The sequence below is a fragment of the Triturus cristatus genome, chromosome 8 (assembly GCF_964204655.1).
Source record: "Triturus cristatus chromosome 8, aTriCri1.1, whole genome shotgun sequence".
Classification (NCBI taxonomy): domain Eukaryota; kingdom Metazoa; phylum Chordata; class Amphibia; order Caudata; family Salamandridae; genus Triturus; species Triturus cristatus.
The window spans coordinates 852,988,513-853,011,057 of NC_140591.1; the positions used below are offsets into that span (position 1 = coordinate 852,988,513).

Consider the following 22,545-nt stretch of genomic DNA (forward strand, 5'->3'; position numbering starts at 1 on the left):
TATTGAAAATGCAATTGGAAGCAACATAAGGAAACTTCCAAAGCAAATAGCTACCCCGAGCAAACATTAATTCAGCAAGAGCACTAACATGGAATCTGCTCAAATAGTTTATGTATCAAGTCAAAGACAGACTAGCGCTGAGTCCGCACAGTTCAGAAAGCAAGAAAAGTCTAAAGGATAAACTGACAGATGTTGAGTTTGTCTTCATGAAAGTAAGCAAAAAGTAGAAGTATAAATCAGCATCATAATGACATAGAGACTACTCAGTTAGAAAGGCAAAATAGATTTTGTAGATCTCCCAAAAAGGGCACATATTCTAGGTTCCAGACGGTGAAAACTACCCTCTCGACATGGTGATATCTGACATCATGAGCTGTACTGATAAAGTTATGTACACATAACCAGTGGTAAAAAAACGAAAATATGATACATCAAATAAGACACATTAAGGAACACCTATGTTTGTGCAGATTTATAACCGGTTGCAGAAAGGAAATGAAGGAAATAACTCATTTGTGCAACAAATTAAAACAATAGACAGTGCAACCGCATAGAGTAGACTCGAGTAAAGAGCCTTGAATTGTTGCAAGTATAGGACCATTCTGCACATGGCTTCCTTCTCAAGGAACCAAATTGAATACATTTCAGCTCGGCAAATAATCAGTACCATGAAGTGAATTCTGTTTCGCTTATTTTCTGAAAGAGAAAGACACAGAAGAGACACTTGTGGTAGGAAGATCATTCATTTAATTTAAAAAAGCCATTTCCTTCTGTCACTGTAAAACAAATTTAACTATAGGCTGACTTCAGCCTAGTCTTGTCAACTGACTGCTAACCAAAATACATCTAAATGGAGCATTATTTTCTTTTTATTAAAAGTGTCCTGACAAAGACTCTTGAATTTGTTGCAAATACAGGAACATTCTGGACATGGTTTACTCTTGGAACACAAATCCATACATTTTAGCTCGACAAACAGTACGATGAAATGAATTCTATTTTGTTTATATTCTGTAATGTACAGGTACTACAGAGAAACATTTATGTAGGAAGCTCCTTCATATAATATTAAAAAGCACATGTATTTATGTCACTGTAAAATGAATGTCCGTGCATGTTAACTTCGGCCTACTTGTGTCAATTGAAGCCTGGTTATGTTAACCTAAACGCATTTAAATCGAGCATTATTTTCGTTACATTAAAACGCTTCGATTTCATAATTCCGGTAAAGGCATAATAATGTAGACAAAGCATTGCTTGACCCAGAAACGCATTCAGATTCACTATCACTGTGCCTGAGAACCTTCTGAATCAATTTCGTTTGAAACCTCAAGAAACTTGTAAAAGGTTATAACCAACAATGCAATATTTAAAATATCATTATGCATTTACACAAACATACATAAATTACTTAATTGTTAAAAGCGCATCTAAATAATTAAGAAAATCTATCAAGAATGGTATAGTTAATAAGTCTTGCTTTTGAGACCTGTGCATCAGAAAACATGCACGGTCCAGCCGAAGGGCATTGGCTCCATTTGCTTTTATTTTTTAGTTGCTAATCCATGATTGCAGACGCTGCTTGGATCGATAAATAAAAAAGAATTGTATTCTATTGGCGCAAAAGCACAGTTTAAAAAACAAATGGAATGGGGCATGGGGTCATTGGAGGAGCGGGTGGGGGAGGGAAGTGAAAGGCAGCACAAAGACGGCGGAGTCAGGGAAGCATAAGAGGTAGAGTGAACTTTAGTGATATTAGAGATAGTAGAGCTGGGGGATGCTTGGAGAGAAGCACGCAGATGACAGATCAACATGGAGCGGCAGTGATTAAGGAAACACAAGAGGAAGACCATTGGAAAACACATGCACTCATGGAGTGCGGTAGCAATCTAGAAAAACATACTTTCCCAAAAGTGAGCCGAAGAAGGACACAGGGAAAGAGACTATGCTACAGGGAAGGGACATGCCAAAGATGAACTAGTCAAATAATTGAATAAGAAGCAAACACATGAGTTACAATAAAGCAAACAAATGGTAAGCAATGGATGGGCTTTAAGCCCACTGTAAGTTTGTGTAAAGCTGACAATAGGACTTTTTCAACCAGACCGCTTCTGCTGTCTGGTAGGCTCAACATAGTAACTACAGGGGTCAATAATATCACCAAACTAGCCACACCTAATACTATTAATATTAACAATAATAATAATTATAACTTTCTCTAGCGCTTCATACTGCTGATGTTAGTAAGCGCTATAAATTACAGGCATTCCGGTTTGCCTATTAAATAGTGCTCATTGAAATGAATAAAACATAATGTTCTGCCTTAGATTAATCCTTAAAAAAGCAGATAAACGTTCACTTTACATTACATTTTGTAAGACCACAAACCCACAAATACTAGTACTGATACATTTTAAAGATGGTCTAGTGATTAAATATCAAAATGCCAATATTGTTTTGTTCCATACACCAACAGTGGCAGAGCAGCCTATAACGGACCCTATGATTCACGAGTAACATTTGAACACGCATTTCATATAAACGACTATGTTTCAACTCCGACACCGTAATTCAATACTAATCAAAGATGCGGAAGAGACACATTTTTATTTAACACTAAAACATTTTAACCATAACACGACAATTGCATTAACTTTAGCAAGGAACATATTAAAACATTACAACGAAGGGAATAGGTCGGAGCTAGACTAGAACAGATAGGAAACAACAGCATAAGAAATGAAAACATACACTATCACTACACTAAAGCCTTGTACACTTTAATGAAAAGTTCTTAACTGTTTACTAAATAAGCTAATTAGCAGGTTTACAACATGTCTGTCTGCAGCCCTGCTGAGAAGAAAATAGCACCAAAAACAATTGAAGCTCCACTTGGAGGAGGGAGCCAGACAAATCAGACCATTCTCACAGCCCAACCAAAATGTGACAAGATCAATGTCCACTCAAATATCCTTATTGTGAATGGGGCAAGTTCCTATACTGAACGGAAATAGCACAAATTAATAAAAATGACATGCTTTTCTGTCTACAGAAGATAAACACCACAAACTACACATGCACAAACAGTGGTTAAAATAAGTAATATTAAAGCAGCTATTCAAAAATCTCTTGTAGATACACTCCCGACGCACACAGTAGCAAACAAAAAAGCATGATGACTTTGGCACAGCAATAGGTATGGTGCAAAAGCTACAGTTAATCCACAGTTAAAGTGACGTTATGATTCCTTGGCAAAATACTGTCATCAGGGTTGACATTGCCCATGCCATTGATGATGTCGTATATGTTGTCGTCAGTGATATGATTTAAGATGTTGCTAGGGATGTCATATGTGAGGTCATGAGCATGGTGGGGCGAGAATTATGGTTCACATAGCGTACACTACCTGACAAATTTCAAGGGGTTTCATAACCTGTACATTTCATTGATTTTTAGGTTTATGGGAATTTATTAGGTTTTTTGCTTTTGTAAAGGGAAATGTATTTGCTCCAAATGAACCTTAACTTAATTTGAACTGTGCTTTTCTTAGTGGAGTTAATGCATATTTTTAAAAGGACCATTTTATATCTTGCTATATGAGGTGCATGTGTGATGGTGTATGATAACGCCTCCTTGACATTGCTACCAACTCCACATTGGCATGATCACCAGCCATGTGCAGCCGTGGTTGACTGCAGGGATGGACCCAGGCCAGGCCCTGTTCTAATCCCACCTTGCAGCTAACCACTGTTACACATTGCCTTCACCCTTGTGCAATGGTGGTTTGTTTCAGGCAACAAAACGATCTTGTAGCTAGTGTCCTGCTGCACATGAAGTTTGTAAATCAGCCCCAATTCTGGTATCCTTACTTTCGTGCAAATCCATCAAATGGTGCCATGGTTACTATCAAATCCCACTTTAGGTTTGACCCCTCTTCCATGAACTTTGAGATCCCTGTCCTAGTGTTCCCTTCCAAACCACCTTTTGTTGTTTATTTGCAAAACAGATCTGTTTAAAATGTTACAAAAGTAAATTAGATATGTAAATGTCTGTGGAATTTTGCATGTTTGGTGAAGGGCACCAATCCTTTTTTGGTGCCCTTTTTACCCTTGCGCCGTTTAACTTTGCCTACTTTGTTAGGTCAGAAGTAAAACTCTTGGAACCCTGTCCTAGGCTTAACTTTACATGCCAGCAGAACGCAAAAAATTGAACTGCATGCCCAATTTTGTGCAGATTTGTCAAACGGTGCCAAAGTTCAAATGGACACTTTTTTGCCCCCTCCTTTAACCATATCCTCCTTGCTTGTTCTCATATTAACATGACAAATGGCTGCCAAAATTCATGTTGATCTGTGGAACTGCCCCAAAGGTATTAGCAAATCAAAGATTATTTGTCCCCCTTTAATTTTCCCCTTTACCCCATGCCCCATTTGCCAATGATAGTTAAGATGCTTGCACTGTGTATAACGTCCGCTTAACTTGCTAACCACCTATCAAATGCCATGCCATAGTTTTTAGGCAGTGCCAACATTATTAGTAAATGAACACTTTTTTGATACCTCCACTCTTTAGCCGAGGCCCCAATTTCCAGTTTAATCTCATAGGATATCTTGGCATAAGCCCTATTCACAAGATGAGAGGTCAGCATTGTATTACTGGGCAGAAATGCTTAAGAAGCCAATTATTTTGACTGAGCCACTGCATGAGCTGAGGCCCCTTTAATCTCTTTTATAAACGTATGCTAGATGTGCACTTTCATGGATGCAAAATGTTAATTTTGAATATCCAAAAGTACATAAAATGAGTGAGATTTAAGACATTTCAAGCCTTTTGTTATGTTATTATGATTACATAAAATAGTTGGAAATCAAGTGATTTCCTTCATTCGCTTCCTTATAACCAATCACTGCCCGTTTTTGAAGACCCTAAACCTTTTAGAAGGGAGAACCAGGAGTTAGCAATTGTAGGAGATCTGAGAGTATGATAAATAATTTGGACCGTTTTAGAGCCGAGACAGGTCCTAAACAACCCAGTGATAGAGGATTTTCACTACACATGCGTAATGAAGTCCCCTACCTGATGAATGGTGTTTGGAGGATTTGATCACTACTGTACAACATTTATGAATATATACCGATTTATAAGCTATTTATCCTATCTTTCCTCATTCTTCTGGCAACATATTGAAAGCAATTTTATGGGAGCCATACTCTCAAATAAGTCTACTTTTGCGTTGTTTTCTTATATTGTTACGGTTGTTCTTACTACATGACATTTGTGGATCTGTGAGAAACGGCTTCTTTAGTCCAGTTCTTTAAAGCTGCGACAAAAAGAGGGCTGAACATTTTATCTTGCTCCCATGATTTGGAATTTTCACATCATGAAGGTCACTATATAATTGGGAGAGAACAATGTGATTTTCTTGATGATCGTGTATTTGTACTGCTCTTTGAGCAGATGTATAAGACACCGTTTTATCTGTTAACACTTTTATTGCTCCCTATTTGGTAAGAGTTAGCTGGATTACACTTTCTTCATTTGCTTTGAGGCCTTCATTTTTGTTTGCAATCTGATGAAACCTTAGTACATTTATTGTGCATTACTACCTGCCTGGAATTAAAGAGACTATTCTTTCTTAAAGGCATTTTGAAAGTCCAGAATCTTAAAACATGCCAGGGAAAAATGCAACCTATCCTACGAGGGCACGATTTGATTATAACTGGTAGGGTGGTTTTTACTGGCATTCTCTGAAAGTGCTGGGCACAAAGTTTTCACCTAATTCTTTTCTGTCATCTTGTTTCCTGAGTCCCTATATTAACATGTTGCAGTTTATTAACTACTGTAAATGTCGGGTATCAACATCAGTTTTGTGATTGTTTAATTGTTCTACAACAAACCCCTCAATTTGGTATTGCTAAAGGAGTTGCCTTGCTATTGCTAAGGGAGTTGTATTGCTGGAATGGATGCCAACCCCTGTGATTATTATTTATTTTACTCTGAGAAGCTTTAGACTGGGGTTGGCTATTTTTGTGATTTTTATGAGCATTTCTCACTGTATCGCTCATTATTAAGATGCCTATTAACCAACATTTTTCATTTATTCCAATTTCTTATTTTTTGAGATATGGATCACAGTAGTTCATTTGTGATAAATGTCAAGAGTATTTAGAAAAAACAATATCAGTAGAAAGTTGGAAGGTGAACATCTTGTTGATTCGTAAAGTAACAAAACCTGGTAATTTAACTACTCTACTAGTAACTTGCCTTAAGACAATTAAACAATTTATTTCATCCTTTGTTTTTCTCTTGGTTTTGCTTTATTTTATTAAACTTCCATGCATTTGTACTATTTAAAAAGGAAAGCATGGCAGTGTATCTGAAGATATTCAACGGTTCATCTTGAGAGGATTACAACTGTATCCAAGGAAATAGAGTTAAACAAGTATATTTCAGTGGTTGTGTTTACTTAATAACACAGAATTCGTAGACTTTCTGAAATAAGAGATGAGGGTTGCACTTTCTCTCATCTGGGTAACCTGGTAAATGGCTGCTCTATTGGTGGTGGTGATCGATTCCAAACACATGTAGGAATAAAAGAGCAAGTAGGGTTATCGGCAGATGGGAAAAGAATTATAGTATCTGGCGAGATTCATAACTGAAGTTAGAGTGGCAGACAGAGTTGATGCAGGAAAGCAGATAGTTTGTTAGTTTTCAGCAGCTGTCAAGCAGTCTGATTCTATGATTGAGGTGAGTGAAGGAAGAGGAGATGGAAAAGAGAAGAAGCAGGAAAGCAGATAGTTTGCTTGGTGTTGAGTGGTTCTTAAGTATTCTAAGATTAAAGGATGGAGTGAGAGAAGCAAGATGAGATGGTAAGGTTTTTATGTGGCATCTTCATTTAGGTTGTATGAGAAATGAAGGCGATGGCATTGCCAATACGAGTGGTGTAAAAGGGAGAAGAGGAGGGGGCATGGATGGAATTTATTTAAAGGGTCACTTTTATGTAGAAGTGTTGGTGGCAAGAGTGAGGAGAGTCAAGAACCCAAGAGAGAACCATTAAAATGATTGAAAAAACAGCTCTGTGAGGGTTTGTGATGGATGGTATGACATTGTATAGTGTAATTTAATAATATTTATATGTAATGCTTTTTAAAAAATTCATAGTTAAGTTCAGTGATGAGCCAGTAGTTTGTGGTGAAACAATATTATCTAGTATCAGAAGGTGGTCCGCTGATTCAAGTGCTACAAGAAGGTATATGAGATGGTTAAGCTAAGTTGATCTGATTAAGTTTAATTCCTGCATCAGGGCTACTTATGTCAAGTGGCGGGCACTAACTCTCCATTAAAAAGGTTTTATTAGTCAGAGTCAATTGATTATTAGATCAAGTGTTTTGGAAAAGGAAGTTGTGACAGGGAAAGGTGGAGGGAACGGAACACAGGGTCGACTATGGATTTTTTAGATAATAGTAGAAGTACAGTCAATTTGAAATACTCATGATAAGAGTCAGAGAGGACAGAATTGTCAGAGTTGGGAGAATAGATAGACCTCCAGAGGTGAGGGCCTGCAATTTGATGATTTGGTGCTAAACTTGTCCGACGTGGCACAATAAGTACTGGCTGTCTTTAAAATTAGGATTGGTTATATTTGTGTAGCATGGGAAAATGTAGCTAGTTGGGTATCATGCAAGTGAGAAGGCGGAAGAGTATAGGATAAGAGGGTAAAGGGCAGTATGAAGAGTAATAATTGTGCTCCTGACAGATGTTTTATCTGGAAACTAGAAAGTCAATGGCATAAATGCTATAATGGGTTCTTGTAGTACAAGAGGGTGCAAATAAAGACTTGATGCTGCGTTGGGGATTAGGTTCAAAGGAGGCAAAGAGGTGTTGGAAGTAAGCTGATTTTGCAGCGTTAAGATCTGATACAAACTCATTTAAGACCAGTTTGTAGTCATCTATGAGTTTGGACTAGCAATTTCTCCACCTGTAAAGAGAGGTAAATGTTCATATCTGTAATTGATGGATGACTCAGTTGGTCTCGCTGGGAAAGTCGGAAGCTTCTGTGGGAGTAGTGATTTGAAGGTTGGGTGGAAAGTGTAATAGAAAGAGACGTGGAAGGCGTCAATGAAAGGGGTCCGATTATGTTTCATTTGGAGGAAGTAAGTAGGTATAAAGTGAGATTTGTAGGTTCGGTTTGAGAACATCAGAGGATTAGAGCCATGTTCCTGGTTAAGGATTGCATCAGTATGGTCAAAGAATGAGCCAGTTGTGATGGGACACCTGTATGGATCCATTACGTGCTTGAAAGCTGCAAGGATAATGGTAGCAATATACTGAATTGAAGTGCGGGGGAGCTGGGCAAGCCTTATATAGTCATGAGGAATTTATGAAGAAAGCCAACTACTTCTGGGATTAGGAAGATGGCTTATTCCCTTGTGCAGTTCTTTTGGTGTTGCTATTTCTTAAGGGTTGATCCATGTTTTTGTAATTTTTGTATTTTTTTTTTTTTTGCAGAGTTTTATATAGCGCGAACTTGACCCGAATCCAATCAGGTATCAAGAGTGCTTTACATAGCATCAGTTACGTTACATTAGGACACACATTCATTCTTTGTTAATTGCTGCTAAGTAAAGGCAGGAGCATAGGAACTATTACCTCGATCATACAGGAGATTATATGGCAAATGGATAAAAGCAGATTGTTTCGATGGAGGAAAGTTTGTGCTGCTAGTATTGGATGTAGAGAAGGTCTTCAATCATGTTGTATGAGCCTCCTTGTTTTTGATTCTAAAAGTTATTGGGTCGCCCTCACTACCTACCTGCGCCACCTACAAGGGTGATAGTTAATGAAATACAATCTGAGACTTTTCGGTTCAACAGGTAAATGAGACAAGGATGTCCTTTTTCTTGTTCAACAAATAAATGAGACAAGGCTGTCCTCTTTCCCCTGTGTTCTAACCATGATTCGAATAATATGCACTATTTAGGCAAATTAAAGCAACAAAGGGGATTTATAAAATAGATTCATTTTACTGTGCCTCTTTGCAGTTACTGTCCTGTTAGATATATGATATGATTCCTAAAATTCTGAACTCAGCCATAGTATGTAAATTCTACTGATAAGGCGTGTTGTCTGAATAGAAAAATAGCATAATAAATATATTTCGCTCTACATATTAGTGGCACTCATTAATAGGTTGAGAGGCTGGGGTGGGTGGCAGAGAAGGTACAGCATATCAAGATCATGCAATGATCTCAGGGCCATTTGATTTTTTGCAAAACCAGTCTAGGACTTTGAAAATGTTCGGAATCCAGTGCATGACATCTATAAGGATGAACTTACCCCCTCCCCATTTATTGTTATCAATGCTCCCTATTGCAATTCCTGAAGCATACATTAAAGACCCTAATGTTGCCTTATGAACCTTACTTCAAATGACAAAAGTAAAGGGCTGTACTTAGGACTGTTATAACGTCAATAAACAAAGAAGAGTATACTTTCCCATACTTATCAGCCCATTAATGGTAACCGCTCAAGATGTAGGTTGAGTAAGGGATAGAGATGGCATACCTTGAAGCCTGAGTCTACCATAGGTGATGAGCAGATGCTGGGACTTAAGCATGGTTCTGCTGTTTCCAAAGTGGGCAACTCTGGCCATTTGGTCACTTTTTGAGACTTTACATGAGGAAGTGGGGTTAGGAGCCAACTGTTTTTTTTCCTTACAAGGAGATGAAAGGGAAAATAATGGATGCAAGGTAGAGCAGCAAAATCTGGGGATGGACGGAGTGTTGAACATTGCAAGCACTCACCCCCAGTCAACCGATCTGGGTTTAATCCATCATCCTTCTTTAGCTCACTCCGCCCCCCAGTTCAGACATGGCCATATGCAAATCAGTCTGACCCTGAGCCTCATGGGAACAGTCCAGCCGAACTGCCAAGCCATGTCTTCCCTAGACCGGAAACAAGCATCCTGGGACCGGTTTCTGGCTAATCAGCCGTCATCAGCCAGGCTAGCATGAATCCAGTGGCAAAGTGAGCAAGGGACCCACCTCTGGGCATACCCTGCCAACTTTTCTGGTAACGAGTTACACTCAATCACGGGTAGACAAGAAGTATAGTCTCTGAAACACAATTCTGCAGCATGACCCGGAACCAGGAACAAATATTTTTTAAATTATTTTTGATGGGTCTATATTCGTACATCGATGAATGGTTTTTAAGAACCTCTGCAGACTTAGGCTTCAAACGTGCTTGCCAGGACATACAAGAAATCTTCTGTAGTATAACTTTGGAGCTTTAATAAGAAAAACTTACTTGCACCTTTGAATGTTGAATGTGGCCCGAACATACTAGTATGTGTTTTTCAGGTGGGTTTAGAATATCCTGCATGACATTGTATTTAAAGACCAATTGATGATTTTTATTTGGCTGCCCTGCAGTACAAATGGACAGAAATAGGCTCTGTAAAATGTGCCATGCACTGTTAAAAAAAGATGGTAGACTGTCATGAGAAATGGTTGCTGTTGCATTAGTTGTAAAATAGGCAAGTATTGAAGAATATTTAAGCGCACTTCTGTTATCCGTAATATAGGAGAAGTGTATTGTAGATGAAATGAATAAGAAATTAATTGATAATCCAATGGGTGAAATTCATGTTTGGGAAGTGATGGAAATATGCTTCGCTGTGCCACTACACCCAAGTCAATTCTACTGCATGACCATGTTGTCTTTCCCCGCTCCATAGTTTAATATTGTGCTTGGTGGACAATAGATATAGAACAGTGTTGGAAGCAGATTCTCTTTAAATATCAGATTAGCTGTAAAGCTATTATATGTTTTTTTCACATGTAAACATTTATTTGTTTCTGTGTGCTTGTCTTGTGCATTTACTTGACACAAAAACATTAATGAAATGGACAGAGTAGTTGGTTGATGGTTACAAATATAGTGAGACTAGTACACTGCTGTGAGAGATGAGCATTGCTCAGTAGCTTCATTTTACGTGGATGAGCAACAAATTGTGGTACAGAGTACTCTGTCTTGCTGTGCCTTAATGTTTTATTTTTGGGTTAGGCCAGGAGTTAAATTATAAGTGTTATTGCAAAGGTGAGTACCCCTATTCTTTTTATAGACCTGTGTCACCAGAGTATTTAATTTCAACATCTATTGAACAGTATGACCAATTGTAGGATCCATATCTCTATTTGCAACTTTTGGGGTCCATGTGAAGTTACGTAATTGGTACTCACTGAAATCCCTGGCACATTGCAACATTCCCTGCAACACTTTGTATTTAGCTTCTATTTTGGTCATGTGACTGTATTAGTTAACATTATAGCTAATGTGAAAGCTCCTAAGAACAGTTTCTAAAAAGGTGTTTTAGAAAAATAAATTTGTTATCCAAGTTTCATTAAGCGTTTTTCTCTTCTTTATCCCCCTCCTTTGGTATGTAAAGAGAATTCAAATAATTTGTATTATAAATGTCTGTATTTGTTGCAGAGCACCTTTGGTTTTTGGCGGAAACCTCCCTTGAAGATGATGTATGGATCTCAACAAATCAGGATACTAAATCCAGTTATATTTAGAGAAATAGCCTATGGACTTCTGAATTTTCCCAAACTATTTCCTAAAAATGAAGTAAGTTCCTTATTTAACTGTTGTTTTTAATTTCCAGCCAATATTGTTGTCTGTCTGGTTTGAAGACCTTTCATTTTAATGCTAAAGCGAACACCCAAGACTCTATTCCATGACGCTCTCTTTACCATCTGTATATGTGGAATAAGACCAACTCGATTGCACTTGTTCTGTATCCCAGCAGTTGGGACCAAAGTAGGCATCACCTGAAAATCATATTGGAGCTTTCTTCAGATAGTTCTTGGTGGGTAAGTTGTGTAATAGCCCTTTGTTCCCGTCCTGTAAACCCTACTGCCTCCACCTGGATGCATAGAGTTCATCACCTGAGTCTAGAGCAAAGGTGAATCATAAAGATTTATCAGTCAAACTATGGACCATTCACTTGAGGTTTTAATGGCTAATGACAAAGGCTAACATGATGAAAAGAAATGTGCCCAGAGTAAATGTCAGTATTTTAAATAGATTCGAGCATTTTCCTTTGTCACTTTTGTACTTTCCTAAAGGGCTCCCACCAAATACTTCTGCTTAGTAGAAATACGGTCTACATTTCCAAAGCCCTATTTAGAATCAAACTGGGGTATTTAGGTCATTTGCCTAAATGTTGTGTAGTGTTGTTCGTTCACTGCCCATGAGAAATCATAATGAATGTACTGGGAAACCTACCCGGTACCTTTCATGTCAAGTTTGAGAGTGACTGTCCATCCTCATGCTTAACCAGGGTAACGCACTGTAAACAATTCACCATTTCTGCACATTAATGCAATATTTTCACCTTTTACCTTTTTCTGAGCCCTCGTTTTGCTGGTATTAGGACTTCCTGTGCTGTGACACTGCCAATCAGGGCCACAGTGCATGTGCTCGGTCCTTAAAATGGTACTGTTAAAATTGATTTCACCCAATTAGTCTGTTTGTCCTGTAAGGCCATGGTAGCTATCACATAAAGTGCACTAGCAGTGTGGAAGTTAAATGGGGGCATTTTCTTAAAGCACACCAGCCAACGGGACTCACCAGGGCTCAGAGCAGCGGACTGTGGACGGGGTGCAAACGCTGTGTGTCTCCTCCGCCGCCAAACAACATCGCTGGCCGCAGTTGGGGGAGACTACAGCTCCCGTGAGCCTTTGCCTTTGTCGTCCGGCTTCCTTCCGCCCAACAGCGCGCCCGGAGGCGCTTCAAAACCAGCGGCTCCCTCCGTGTCGCGGGACGCGCGCGGGCGGCGCCGGGCAGAGGGCGGGCCGTCTGTGGCCGTCCGGGGCAGGAGGAGGCAGGGCTGGGCCATATCTCTATCATCTGGCTCTAAATATCCCCTACGAAGGACATAAGGTACTTTCCGGATTTGACTTTATCCAGTTCAAGTGATTTGGGGGTCTATATTGGTTAGTTTGCCAACTGGTACATCATGCCTAAACCTACCCTTCCTAAGCGTGTTCAAGGGGTTCGTGCATGTGCAACCAAACATCAACAAACGAAATCAAGAGCTCCTGAGGGCAAACTCCCGACTGCAATAGACTTAATGCTCCAAAAAGCTATTGGCGTGGTCACCTCGGAAATTGAACTGACTGAGCGCCGCCTTTCCCTAACCCCCGATCTTTTACCTTTGGGGTCACCTGTCCACTCTATTGAGCTAGATTAGAAATACATACTACCCAGACTTTTTCTCCATCGGTTGTAATCACTCAAGATCCTATAATAGCACCCATGGTTACGGAGGGTTCTATTCCTATACTCCCTAAAACTAAGGGAAAAAGGAAAGTTATAAGGGCTAGTAAAAAGAGTAGGAAGATCAAGGGGAGCCCGGCAAAGGGAACCATACATTCTAGTACTCCAGCCCCTGTCATTTCTCCACCACCAACACTTTTCCAGGACACACCATATCCTGCTTGGGTGCATATAGCAGTGACTAACATTGTTGACCAATGCAGGTCTATTATAAAAGAGGAGGTAGCTCCTATCCTAAAACTAGTCCAAAGCTTTACGAAAGTACATACTGACCACCTCCGCAATGTTATGCCTAGTACATCCAACGCTCAAAACGATGGGTTGCTTATACCTCAGACTCCATCGTTAGCCCCTGTGCTTGCCCAACGTAAAGCTGGACAAACTAAGGCAACTAAGCCCTGTACATCGACAGAGGGATCTCTTATAAATAATGGCACTAGAAGGTCCTCTTCCTATGTTCCCCACGCACAAGATCTATGTCCTAATAATCAAATCCCTCCAGCGCAGAATACCAACACTAGTGAATCCTTAGCTACCTCCACTCTGGCTCGTAAAAATCTTTTAGAAAATAATACTGAGACTACTGTTACAAACTTGCCAACGATCAATCTTCCCCCAGCTGCATCCCCGTATGTGACCATATTGACTGGTGTCCCTGAACTTAAGGAAGGTACTAAAGAAAACCATCTAGACCTACGAAATAAAGTTCTTTTTTGGCTGGCAAGACATAAACAATTCCCTTATGAGATGGCCAATGAGATCCTGATGGTGAGAAGGGTTGCATGGATAGGACCAATGGGAAAAGGCTCTAGGGGGGATTGTGTGGTTATTAATTTTAGACATCCGCAGATCAATCAAAAAATCCTTGCGTATCCCACACTACCTCTAGGCCACCAAACTTCAATCAATGCGTCCCCCCTCAAATTTTTTTATCCTCAGTTACCTTGGGTTTCTGTTCCTCATCGAACTGGCTCAACTGCTACAGATATAGGGCTATCCCAAAATATACCACACAGACCTAACTTGAACATTCCACCTTTTAGAATTCCAGTGCACAATCGATTTGCTCCGTTAGAGGACGTTGATTGACTGGAAGATTCGATTGACCTAATATTAGATAAAAGGGTCTTGTCGTGCCCTTCGTTAATTGATGGCAATACCCTGATCAACCCCATCACTAGTCCTATCCCCTCTTCTGCATACATTGCTCTCCAAAACACTCCTTCCCCAATTGACCCCTCCCCTCTCAGAGCCACACCCATGGGCTGACTTGTTATTCCTCTTCTCCCTCGTCTTCTGTCCCGCGACCAGAAAGAAAGAATATTCATTCAAACAATCAATTAAAAGTATTATCTTGGAATGTCGCGGGCATTGTAAATAAACTTTTTTGCCCTGATTGGGATTTATTTATTAATCAGCATGACATCTGTCTGCTCCAGGAGACTTGGGCAAAAGAGGAATTCACAAAAAAGGGCTTTTTTACAGTCAATAGCCTAGTCCTTGCGGGTCCTAGGGGAAGGCCATTTGGTGGGCTGTCTATTTTTATAGGGTCACATTTGGGATGTGTAATCTCTGAAATTGCCACGCAAAGTATCGATTTGCAATGTTTACAACTTACATTCCCCTCTGGGTCTACTCTAATTGTGGTTAACGTTTATTCCCGTCCTACCAAGTCTGGTAGTGAATCACCCACATTAGAAATTTTGGATAAACTGATCCAAACAGTAGTAGACAAGGGCATCTTGATTGTTGCTGGCGATTTCAACTGCCATTTTGAGCCCTTACCGGGGCTCATTGATCCGATTACCAGAGAAGAGGATGAACAGTGGTCCATACCGGCCCTCCAAATCCCACCTATTAAGGCCTGGACACCTTTAGCCTTGCAAATAAACTCCTTAACACTTGCTAACTCACTTCGAGCCTGTAATGGACGTTCCCTGTCGGATCTAGAGGGGAACTACACTTTTAACCGACCTGGACAGACCTCACGCATTGACTACATCATGGTAGAGGCCAAAACATGGCGCAGGATAATGGATTTTGTGATTCACCCTCGACACGATAGCGATCATAATGCTTTGATCCTCGATCTGATGTTAGTGATGGAGAATAGTCCTACACAAAATAGTGGGAAGCCTAGACCCCTATTCCTCTCTGGCGACAGAAGACGACTCAAGTGGCCGTTGCTTCTTAAATCCCCGGAAAAAATTTGTTCCATCTATTCGGCCACATGTAAAGCCCTCGTACAAATGTTACACCCTAGACAAGGACAATGATAACATGGTAAATTATGTGCTTCAAATCCATTCAGAGTTAGTTACTACACTGGGTAATCTTTTGAACCCAATGACATCTAGGAAAAAGAAAACCCTTAAGGTTCTTTCCTGGTTTAATACCGAATGTAGGAGGGCTAAACTAGCTCTATTGGCTTCATTAAAATCTGGTGATAGGACAAGGGTGGCTATGAGGAGAACTGAATACAAGCAGGTCGTAAAGGTGGCCAAGCAGAATTGGGAAAATGATAAATGGGACAATATCAAAAGAGCCCTTATTAAAAAAGACATGAGGGAATTCTGGGCAATCATTCGATCAGATTCAAAGGAGGGCCTGGTGGCCGACGACCCTAATATCGCACCGAGCCAATGGATTGACCACTATCAGAGCTTATACGCTCCCTTGGCTCCGGGCACTGAGTCCTTATCTTTTTCTGATCCGAGTGATGAAGCCATTGACCCCATAACCCTCAAGGAAGTAGAAAAGGCTGTAAATAGACTCCCAGTAGGAAAGGCGCCAGGCCTCGATAAAATCCCTGGGGACCTATATAAACACAAACCTGAGGTGTGGATTCCTTATCTTTGTTCCCTTTATAATGCTATACTCCATGGTGCTCCTATTCCCAACACCTGGGCAGGTGCTGAGATAGTCCCGGTTTTCAAGAAGGGCTCCCCACTCTTGTCAAACAACTATCGCCCAATTAGTTTAATCGATGTTAGCCAGAAGCTCTTTGCACGTATCATTCTAGATCGAGTGCAAGCCTGGATAGATGAAAAATCAATACTAACCCCATACCAGGCTGGCTTTAGAAAGAAGACATCCACGGTGGACCAACTTTTTCGTTTACAACTTCTTTACTGGAAAACTGTGAGGGTGGAGGGTGGCAGCCTCTATCTCATCTTCGTCGATCTCAAAGCAGCTTTCGACTTAGTTCCTCTGCAAACTCTTTGGGCAGTTTTGGCTGAGATGGGGATGCCTGCCTGTTTGCTTGGGATTATAAAACGGCTCCACAAAGACAATTTTGCCCAAGTAAGGTGTGGTAAGAGAGGCAATTTGACACCAAAGTTTCCTGTTAATCGTGGAGTTAGACAGGGATGTGTGCTGGCCCCAACCCTATTCTCCCTTTATACCAATGCATTAGTGGCCCACCTGAGGAGAGTTAACAACATCGATGCCCCCAAACTTAACAACGAGCAGGTGGTGGCACTAATGTTTGCCGACGACACTCTTTTGGTGTCAAAATCCCCCATGGGGATACAGCGTGCCCTTGATAGTTTTTCTGAATTTTGTTCCCATAGAGGGCTCGAGGTTAATTCCTCAAACAAGATTTATGGTATGTAACCCGCCGAAAAAAAATGGCCCTAATCCTTCTCTTAATGGTGCTACTTTGGACAGGGTTACAGTGTTTGAATATCTTGGGGTCACACTTTCGGATAGGATGGAATGGGGTCCTCAGTTAGCAAAAGCTAAACTACGACTCGCGCAGACCTGCGGCGGGATCCTCAAAATGTACAGAGCATCTACCTCTAAACCCATAGCACCCACCATCGAGATGTACAAAGCACAAGCACGGGGTGCAACTTTCTATGGGGTTGAACTTTGGGGGCACTGCCCAACCGGAGACATCGGTAGATTTGAGAATTCGTTCTTAAGGTCTCTATTGACCTTACCACTTAGCACACCTCTTAACCCACTTAGAATGGACTTGGGAGTTAGGTCTATTCAAGAAGAAATTGCACTAAGGCCATTATTGTATTGGCGGAGGTTGTGGGCAACACCGGAGCTAGTGAATTATCAAAACGATCTAAAATCACTAATGACCCTCTCTGGTCTAGCCAACATACCGTGGTTAGTATACATTAAAAGGGAGCTTACTAGATTGGGAATTTCTGCTCTATGGTATTACCCCGAGATAACTGCCCTCAAATTCTCTAGAGCTGAATTGGTTAATGCATTTTGGTTAAATAGCAAAAATATGTTGCTAACCAATAATAAACTAGGCCCACTGACTACGGATTTTTTTAATATCAAGGAGGAGTTTAAAATAGAACCTGTTTTAGACTTGATTGAACCAAATGTTTCTAGAAAGTTATACATGCAATTTCGATATGGTACACTGCCTTTGAGAGCTTTCTCAGGAAAGTGGTCGACAGATAACCCCTCTGATTGCCCAACTTGCGGAGCTAAAAGTGAAACTGACTTGCATGTTCTTTTTTTCTGCCCCACATATAAATTAATCAGAAAACGTTGGCTCCTTCAACTCTGTAGGAATTTGGGCACTACACACTGTAAGGTTGCCTACAGAATCCTGAAGACTGATACATCACTACCCATAGTCTTCTCGGTATCTCGCTATTGGCATGCGGTGTGGCGGAGGAGATGCTCCCTTCTTTTGTCTAAATCTTAGGCCCACTCAAACAGCTACTGTTTTTACGTACCATTATTTTTATAACCATTCTAACTTTTTACTGTTCCATTGTTCTAATGAATTGTTCATGAATTAATGTAATCTTTATTGTACATACTTTTTACGAACTGTAATATTTATTTTTAACAATGTATGTTTTTTATGATTGATTATCTTTTATGGTCTACGACCGAAAAAAGATTACTTTGATTAAATGTTGTATGTGGGCTGTTGACAGCATCCACATATATGGCATAAATAGGAGCACCACTGCGCTGTGGATGAGTTGCAGTTTAAAAGCCCTTTCATAATGCATGGAAAAGAAAAATGTCTCTGCCTTGTCCGAAAAAGTATTAGTAAGTCGCACCTAAATGCTCTGTAAGCCCACAGGGAAGGGTGCCCTAATATATATATATCATGGATATACCATGGGAATCAGACATGTTGATGATTGTCTTGGATATAACAGGTTTGTATACCTATATCGAACATACTAAAGGAGTGAGTGCTGTACAGTATTTTTTAAAGGGAAGATCCTTACAATTTACAGAACATAGTGCAATACTGACAGAATTTATCGCATTCTGTCTAATGAACAACATCTTTCTGTTCAACAAGCAACACTATCGCCAGATACAGGGTACGGCTATGGGCACCTGCTTCGCCCCCAGCTATGCAAACTTGTTGTTGGCTGGTGGAAGAAGCAGGTGGCCTGGGCCGAGCAGTACAATCATTGGACTAAATGTATCACTGCATGGCACAGATACATTGATGATTTGTTTATTTTATGGAAGGGTTCTTAAACTGAAGCAGAAAATTACATAGCGGAATTGAATAATAATACCTTGAATCTCCATTTCAGTGGGCACTTAAGCGCCACAGAAGTATCTTTCTTAGATCTCAAAGTGTTTGAGAGAGATGGTAAAATTTGCACAACTCTCTTTAGGAAAGAAACCGCGGGCAATTCCATCCTTGAAGCGCACAGTAGCCATCAAAAATCATTAAAAAACAGTATACCCTATGGAGAACTATTACGATTAAAAAGAAATTGTACTCTAGACACTGACTATCAGAATGAGGCACTAGCAGCAATTAAATCGCGGGGTTATTGCCCGGATCTGCTGGCTAAAACTTTAAACAAAGTGAATAATATTTCACGGCAATGCTTACTACGGACTAGAGAGGATATAAATAAGCAGGAGAAGGAAACCTTTAGATTTATTACAACTTTCTCGAATGAAACAGGCCCATTGAGAAAAATTCTGTGCCGTAATTGGCATATTTTGAAAGCAGATGGGGTGATAGGAAATTCACTTCTGGAATATCCACAGCTAACCTTTAGAAGGAGTAAATCCCTAAAGGATGCGTTGGTGAAAAGCCATTAGGAACCCATTCCATTTGTTCCACGTATCAGCAAACTCACGAGCTTTTTTCCTTGCCTCAAATGTAAGGCATGTAAACCGAGTAAAAAGGTCTCCACATATAGAATCCCAGGTATGAAGAACCCTAGGTTCATTAATAAGTTTTTGACCTGCAATACGCCTTTTTGTGTATACTGCTTGCTATGTCCATGTGTCAAGCAGTACGTTGGAAGCACGATACATCCCACAAAGTGACGTATTTTAGAGCATGCACGAGCAATTGAGAATCAGGGTTTTACGTACCCCCTAGCTAGACATTTTGCCATATTTCACAATAGCGACAAACTCATTAAAAATGTTTTGTCTAGATCATGTACCAACTAGTGACCGCGGCAGCAATCGAGAGCTTAGATTAAGGCGGTTAGAATCCCGGTTTATATTTGATCTTCAAACTACCGCCCCTAATGGCTTAAACACTGAAGAAGAATTAGCTAGTCATTTAGGCTAGGATGCGTGATCTTGACCGTTCTCTCTCAATTAGCTGCATAAAATTTAAAATATATCCTTATATGCGTAATGAATTTAAAATACATTATGTTGGAGTACTGATCTACAACCATTTTGATATCTTGATAAAGATGAAATGTTATCCCTGCTTTCCCCTCATGAGACTCCTTTCCCCCTTCTTTATTTTTTTGATTATATGACTGAGTGTTTATTTGGGGACAACCGGTTACATTATGAATATCTGCAGATACAGTCAGATAAGGAAATTTTCTATTATATTTCTTTGCAATTGCCCATCCAGGACTCAATTTTTACGTTGAGAAATGGAAAAGTCGGATTCATAATAATATTTAATGATTATAGAATAATGACTTTTGTTTAGTCTATATTTATTTTTATTTTTATTGCACACTTGGAACTGTAAATATCTGCAGCGATATTTTATTGAAGGTTTGTCCCCTTTTGAGGCTGCCATGACATTAAAGCATCTTTATGCCCATTCAAGGCTCAATAGTGCAAGTCAGTGTTTAGAATTCATGGTTTGGAATCATGACCTTGATTAGTTAAGGAACAGTTATAAAAGAAATGTTTATTCAATGAACTGCAAAATATAGCTGCTTTGAAGAATGATTAATGATTTTTATTACCATGATACTACGAGTTGCACCACGGCGGCGCCTCCATTCGTGATTATGTTTTGGAGGCTGTCTATTATGTTTATTTTGCTTGAACCGGAAACACGAAGGGTAAACCGGATATAATTCTGTTGCACATTAAGCACTTTGAAAACAGTCGAAAAAGGCGCGAAAGCCGAAACGCGTCCTGGTAAACATTCTCGGTGAATAAACTGAACCGAGAACCTTGATTGAGTGCGGTCCCTTCATTTGCGCGGTGAAATGAAGTTTCTGAGCTGAATATATATATATATATATATATCTATCACCGTACACATTTGAAATAGCATGTCCTCAGAGTGACTGAAGGCCTAGAAGTTGTTTTTACTCTGAAGGCTAAGATACATTCTCCAGGAACAGTCCTTGGTAAAATTAACAGTAGTAGATTTTTATTGTTTAGTGAATTAAAACCTTAACACTTTTGGCATAAAAATAACATGGTACAGCAGTTTTCATAATTAAAAGAAACTTGATTAACATATCATAAATGTTAATGTCTTGTGTCGAGGTAGTCAGAACACTATATAGTAATTGTTGTCTAGAAAGTTTAAAAGCACAGACTTCAATCTTAAGAGGGAACATAAACATGTTGGCTGAAGTTAATTAGATGTCACAATTAGGCAGTTGATTCAATGTGCAAAATTAGCAAAATAAACACTGACCTGGTTAACTAAAACCCTAGGTGCATTTGCTAACTAGAATTTTCACACAGATTTGAATATTACATGGCAGCATAACAAATGCATCATCTAAGAGTTGATTAAATGTGCAAGGAACAACGAGGTAACCACAAACTCCATTCTTAGTTTTAGACATTTTTAAATTGCGTGCTGTTACTAGCACATAAAGTGCACAGTGCATTGTAAGATGATGATGGATAACTTTATTTGCAGTGAGAGGTTATATTTTAAAATTGTGTATCTTCCTTAAAAAGCGGGATAGGGTACAAAAAGACATAATTCAGTGGTATAAAAGTCAAAACTTGTCACTCTAAAAGAAAGGGAATGCAACAGTATACATGATTGTTCTCTAGACGGCAGGGATGGTGTTTTACTGGTGGCCATTGTACTACAAGCTTTTAGTACCGGGCCCAGATCGTTCCGATGTTCAAAGTGAATGGGTCGGAGCACAAGTGTAAAAAACATAAAACTGAGAGGACCCAAATGATGGAGTGGGGAGGTTTCCAGCTTTGCAGAGGCTGTGCGATGGATACGAGGCAAAAGATGTGCGGCTCAGTGATTGGATTTGAATTATATAGGGCTTACCGACGAATTGCTTGTTGTTACCAGAGCAGCGACACTTTGGGGATCTTTTGGTTGCATGGAGAGAAATTACTAGCTACCTGTTCAGATTTTTTCCCCCGCCGCCTCCATGAATCGTACAAAGCAACATGACAGCTGAACAGCTCCACCTCCGAAGCATGCTTTCCCTGCTTACCTACAAGATCTTATCCCATTGGTTTTAAAGATGGGCTTTAGTAGCAATCGGCGTTCAAATTGCAGTTTCCCATAAATGCACAGTAGGTGTAAGACATTCTGTTCCTCTTTCCCACAAAGGCGACAGGTAGTCAGTGTCTGTGATCATTTCCAAGGTGGAAGGTGCAGCAGAATCGGTAGAATACCCATTCGTTCTCCTGGTAAATCCAGCACCTAAATAAGATTGTGGGGAGGGCTTGGTGTAGCTTTACAGGACGAACCATCCGTGGGCCCTTTCTTTGAGCGCTGCCTTGTCTTCCACCATAGACAGCCTTTTCACTTTCGTGTTTACAAGTTGTTTGAAGCTGTTGTGCGTACGCCTAGACAATTTATCGAAGCTGTCAAATAGGACATGGCTGCTCATTCCTTCTTTGAGTGTATTTCATTCCATAAGCAGGTATTCAGCGTTCCATGGTCAGCCCTTTTAATTCTGTGCCACAGGCACCTTTGCGAGCTATTTCTTGTATCTGCAGACCAAATTCGAACCTGATTTGGGCGAGCCAG

General features: G+C 40.0%; 1 protein-coding gene across 7 annotated transcripts in view; it reads left to right on the forward strand.

Annotated features, from left to right (window-relative positions):
* The window catches only part of ST3GAL6 (ST3 beta-galactoside alpha-2,3-sialyltransferase 6), a 722,381-nt gene that overhangs the window by 650,575 nt on the left and 49,261 nt on the right, over positions 1–22,545 (forward strand). For all 7 annotated transcript variants that reach the window (XM_085622352.1, XM_085622351.1, XM_085622348.1 and 4 more), the window contains one exon: positions 11,493–11,630. In XM_085622352.1, coding sequence (XP_085478478.1) covers positions 11,493–11,630 — 138 coding nt within the window. The remainder of the gene's footprint in view (positions 1–11,492; positions 11,631–22,545) is intronic.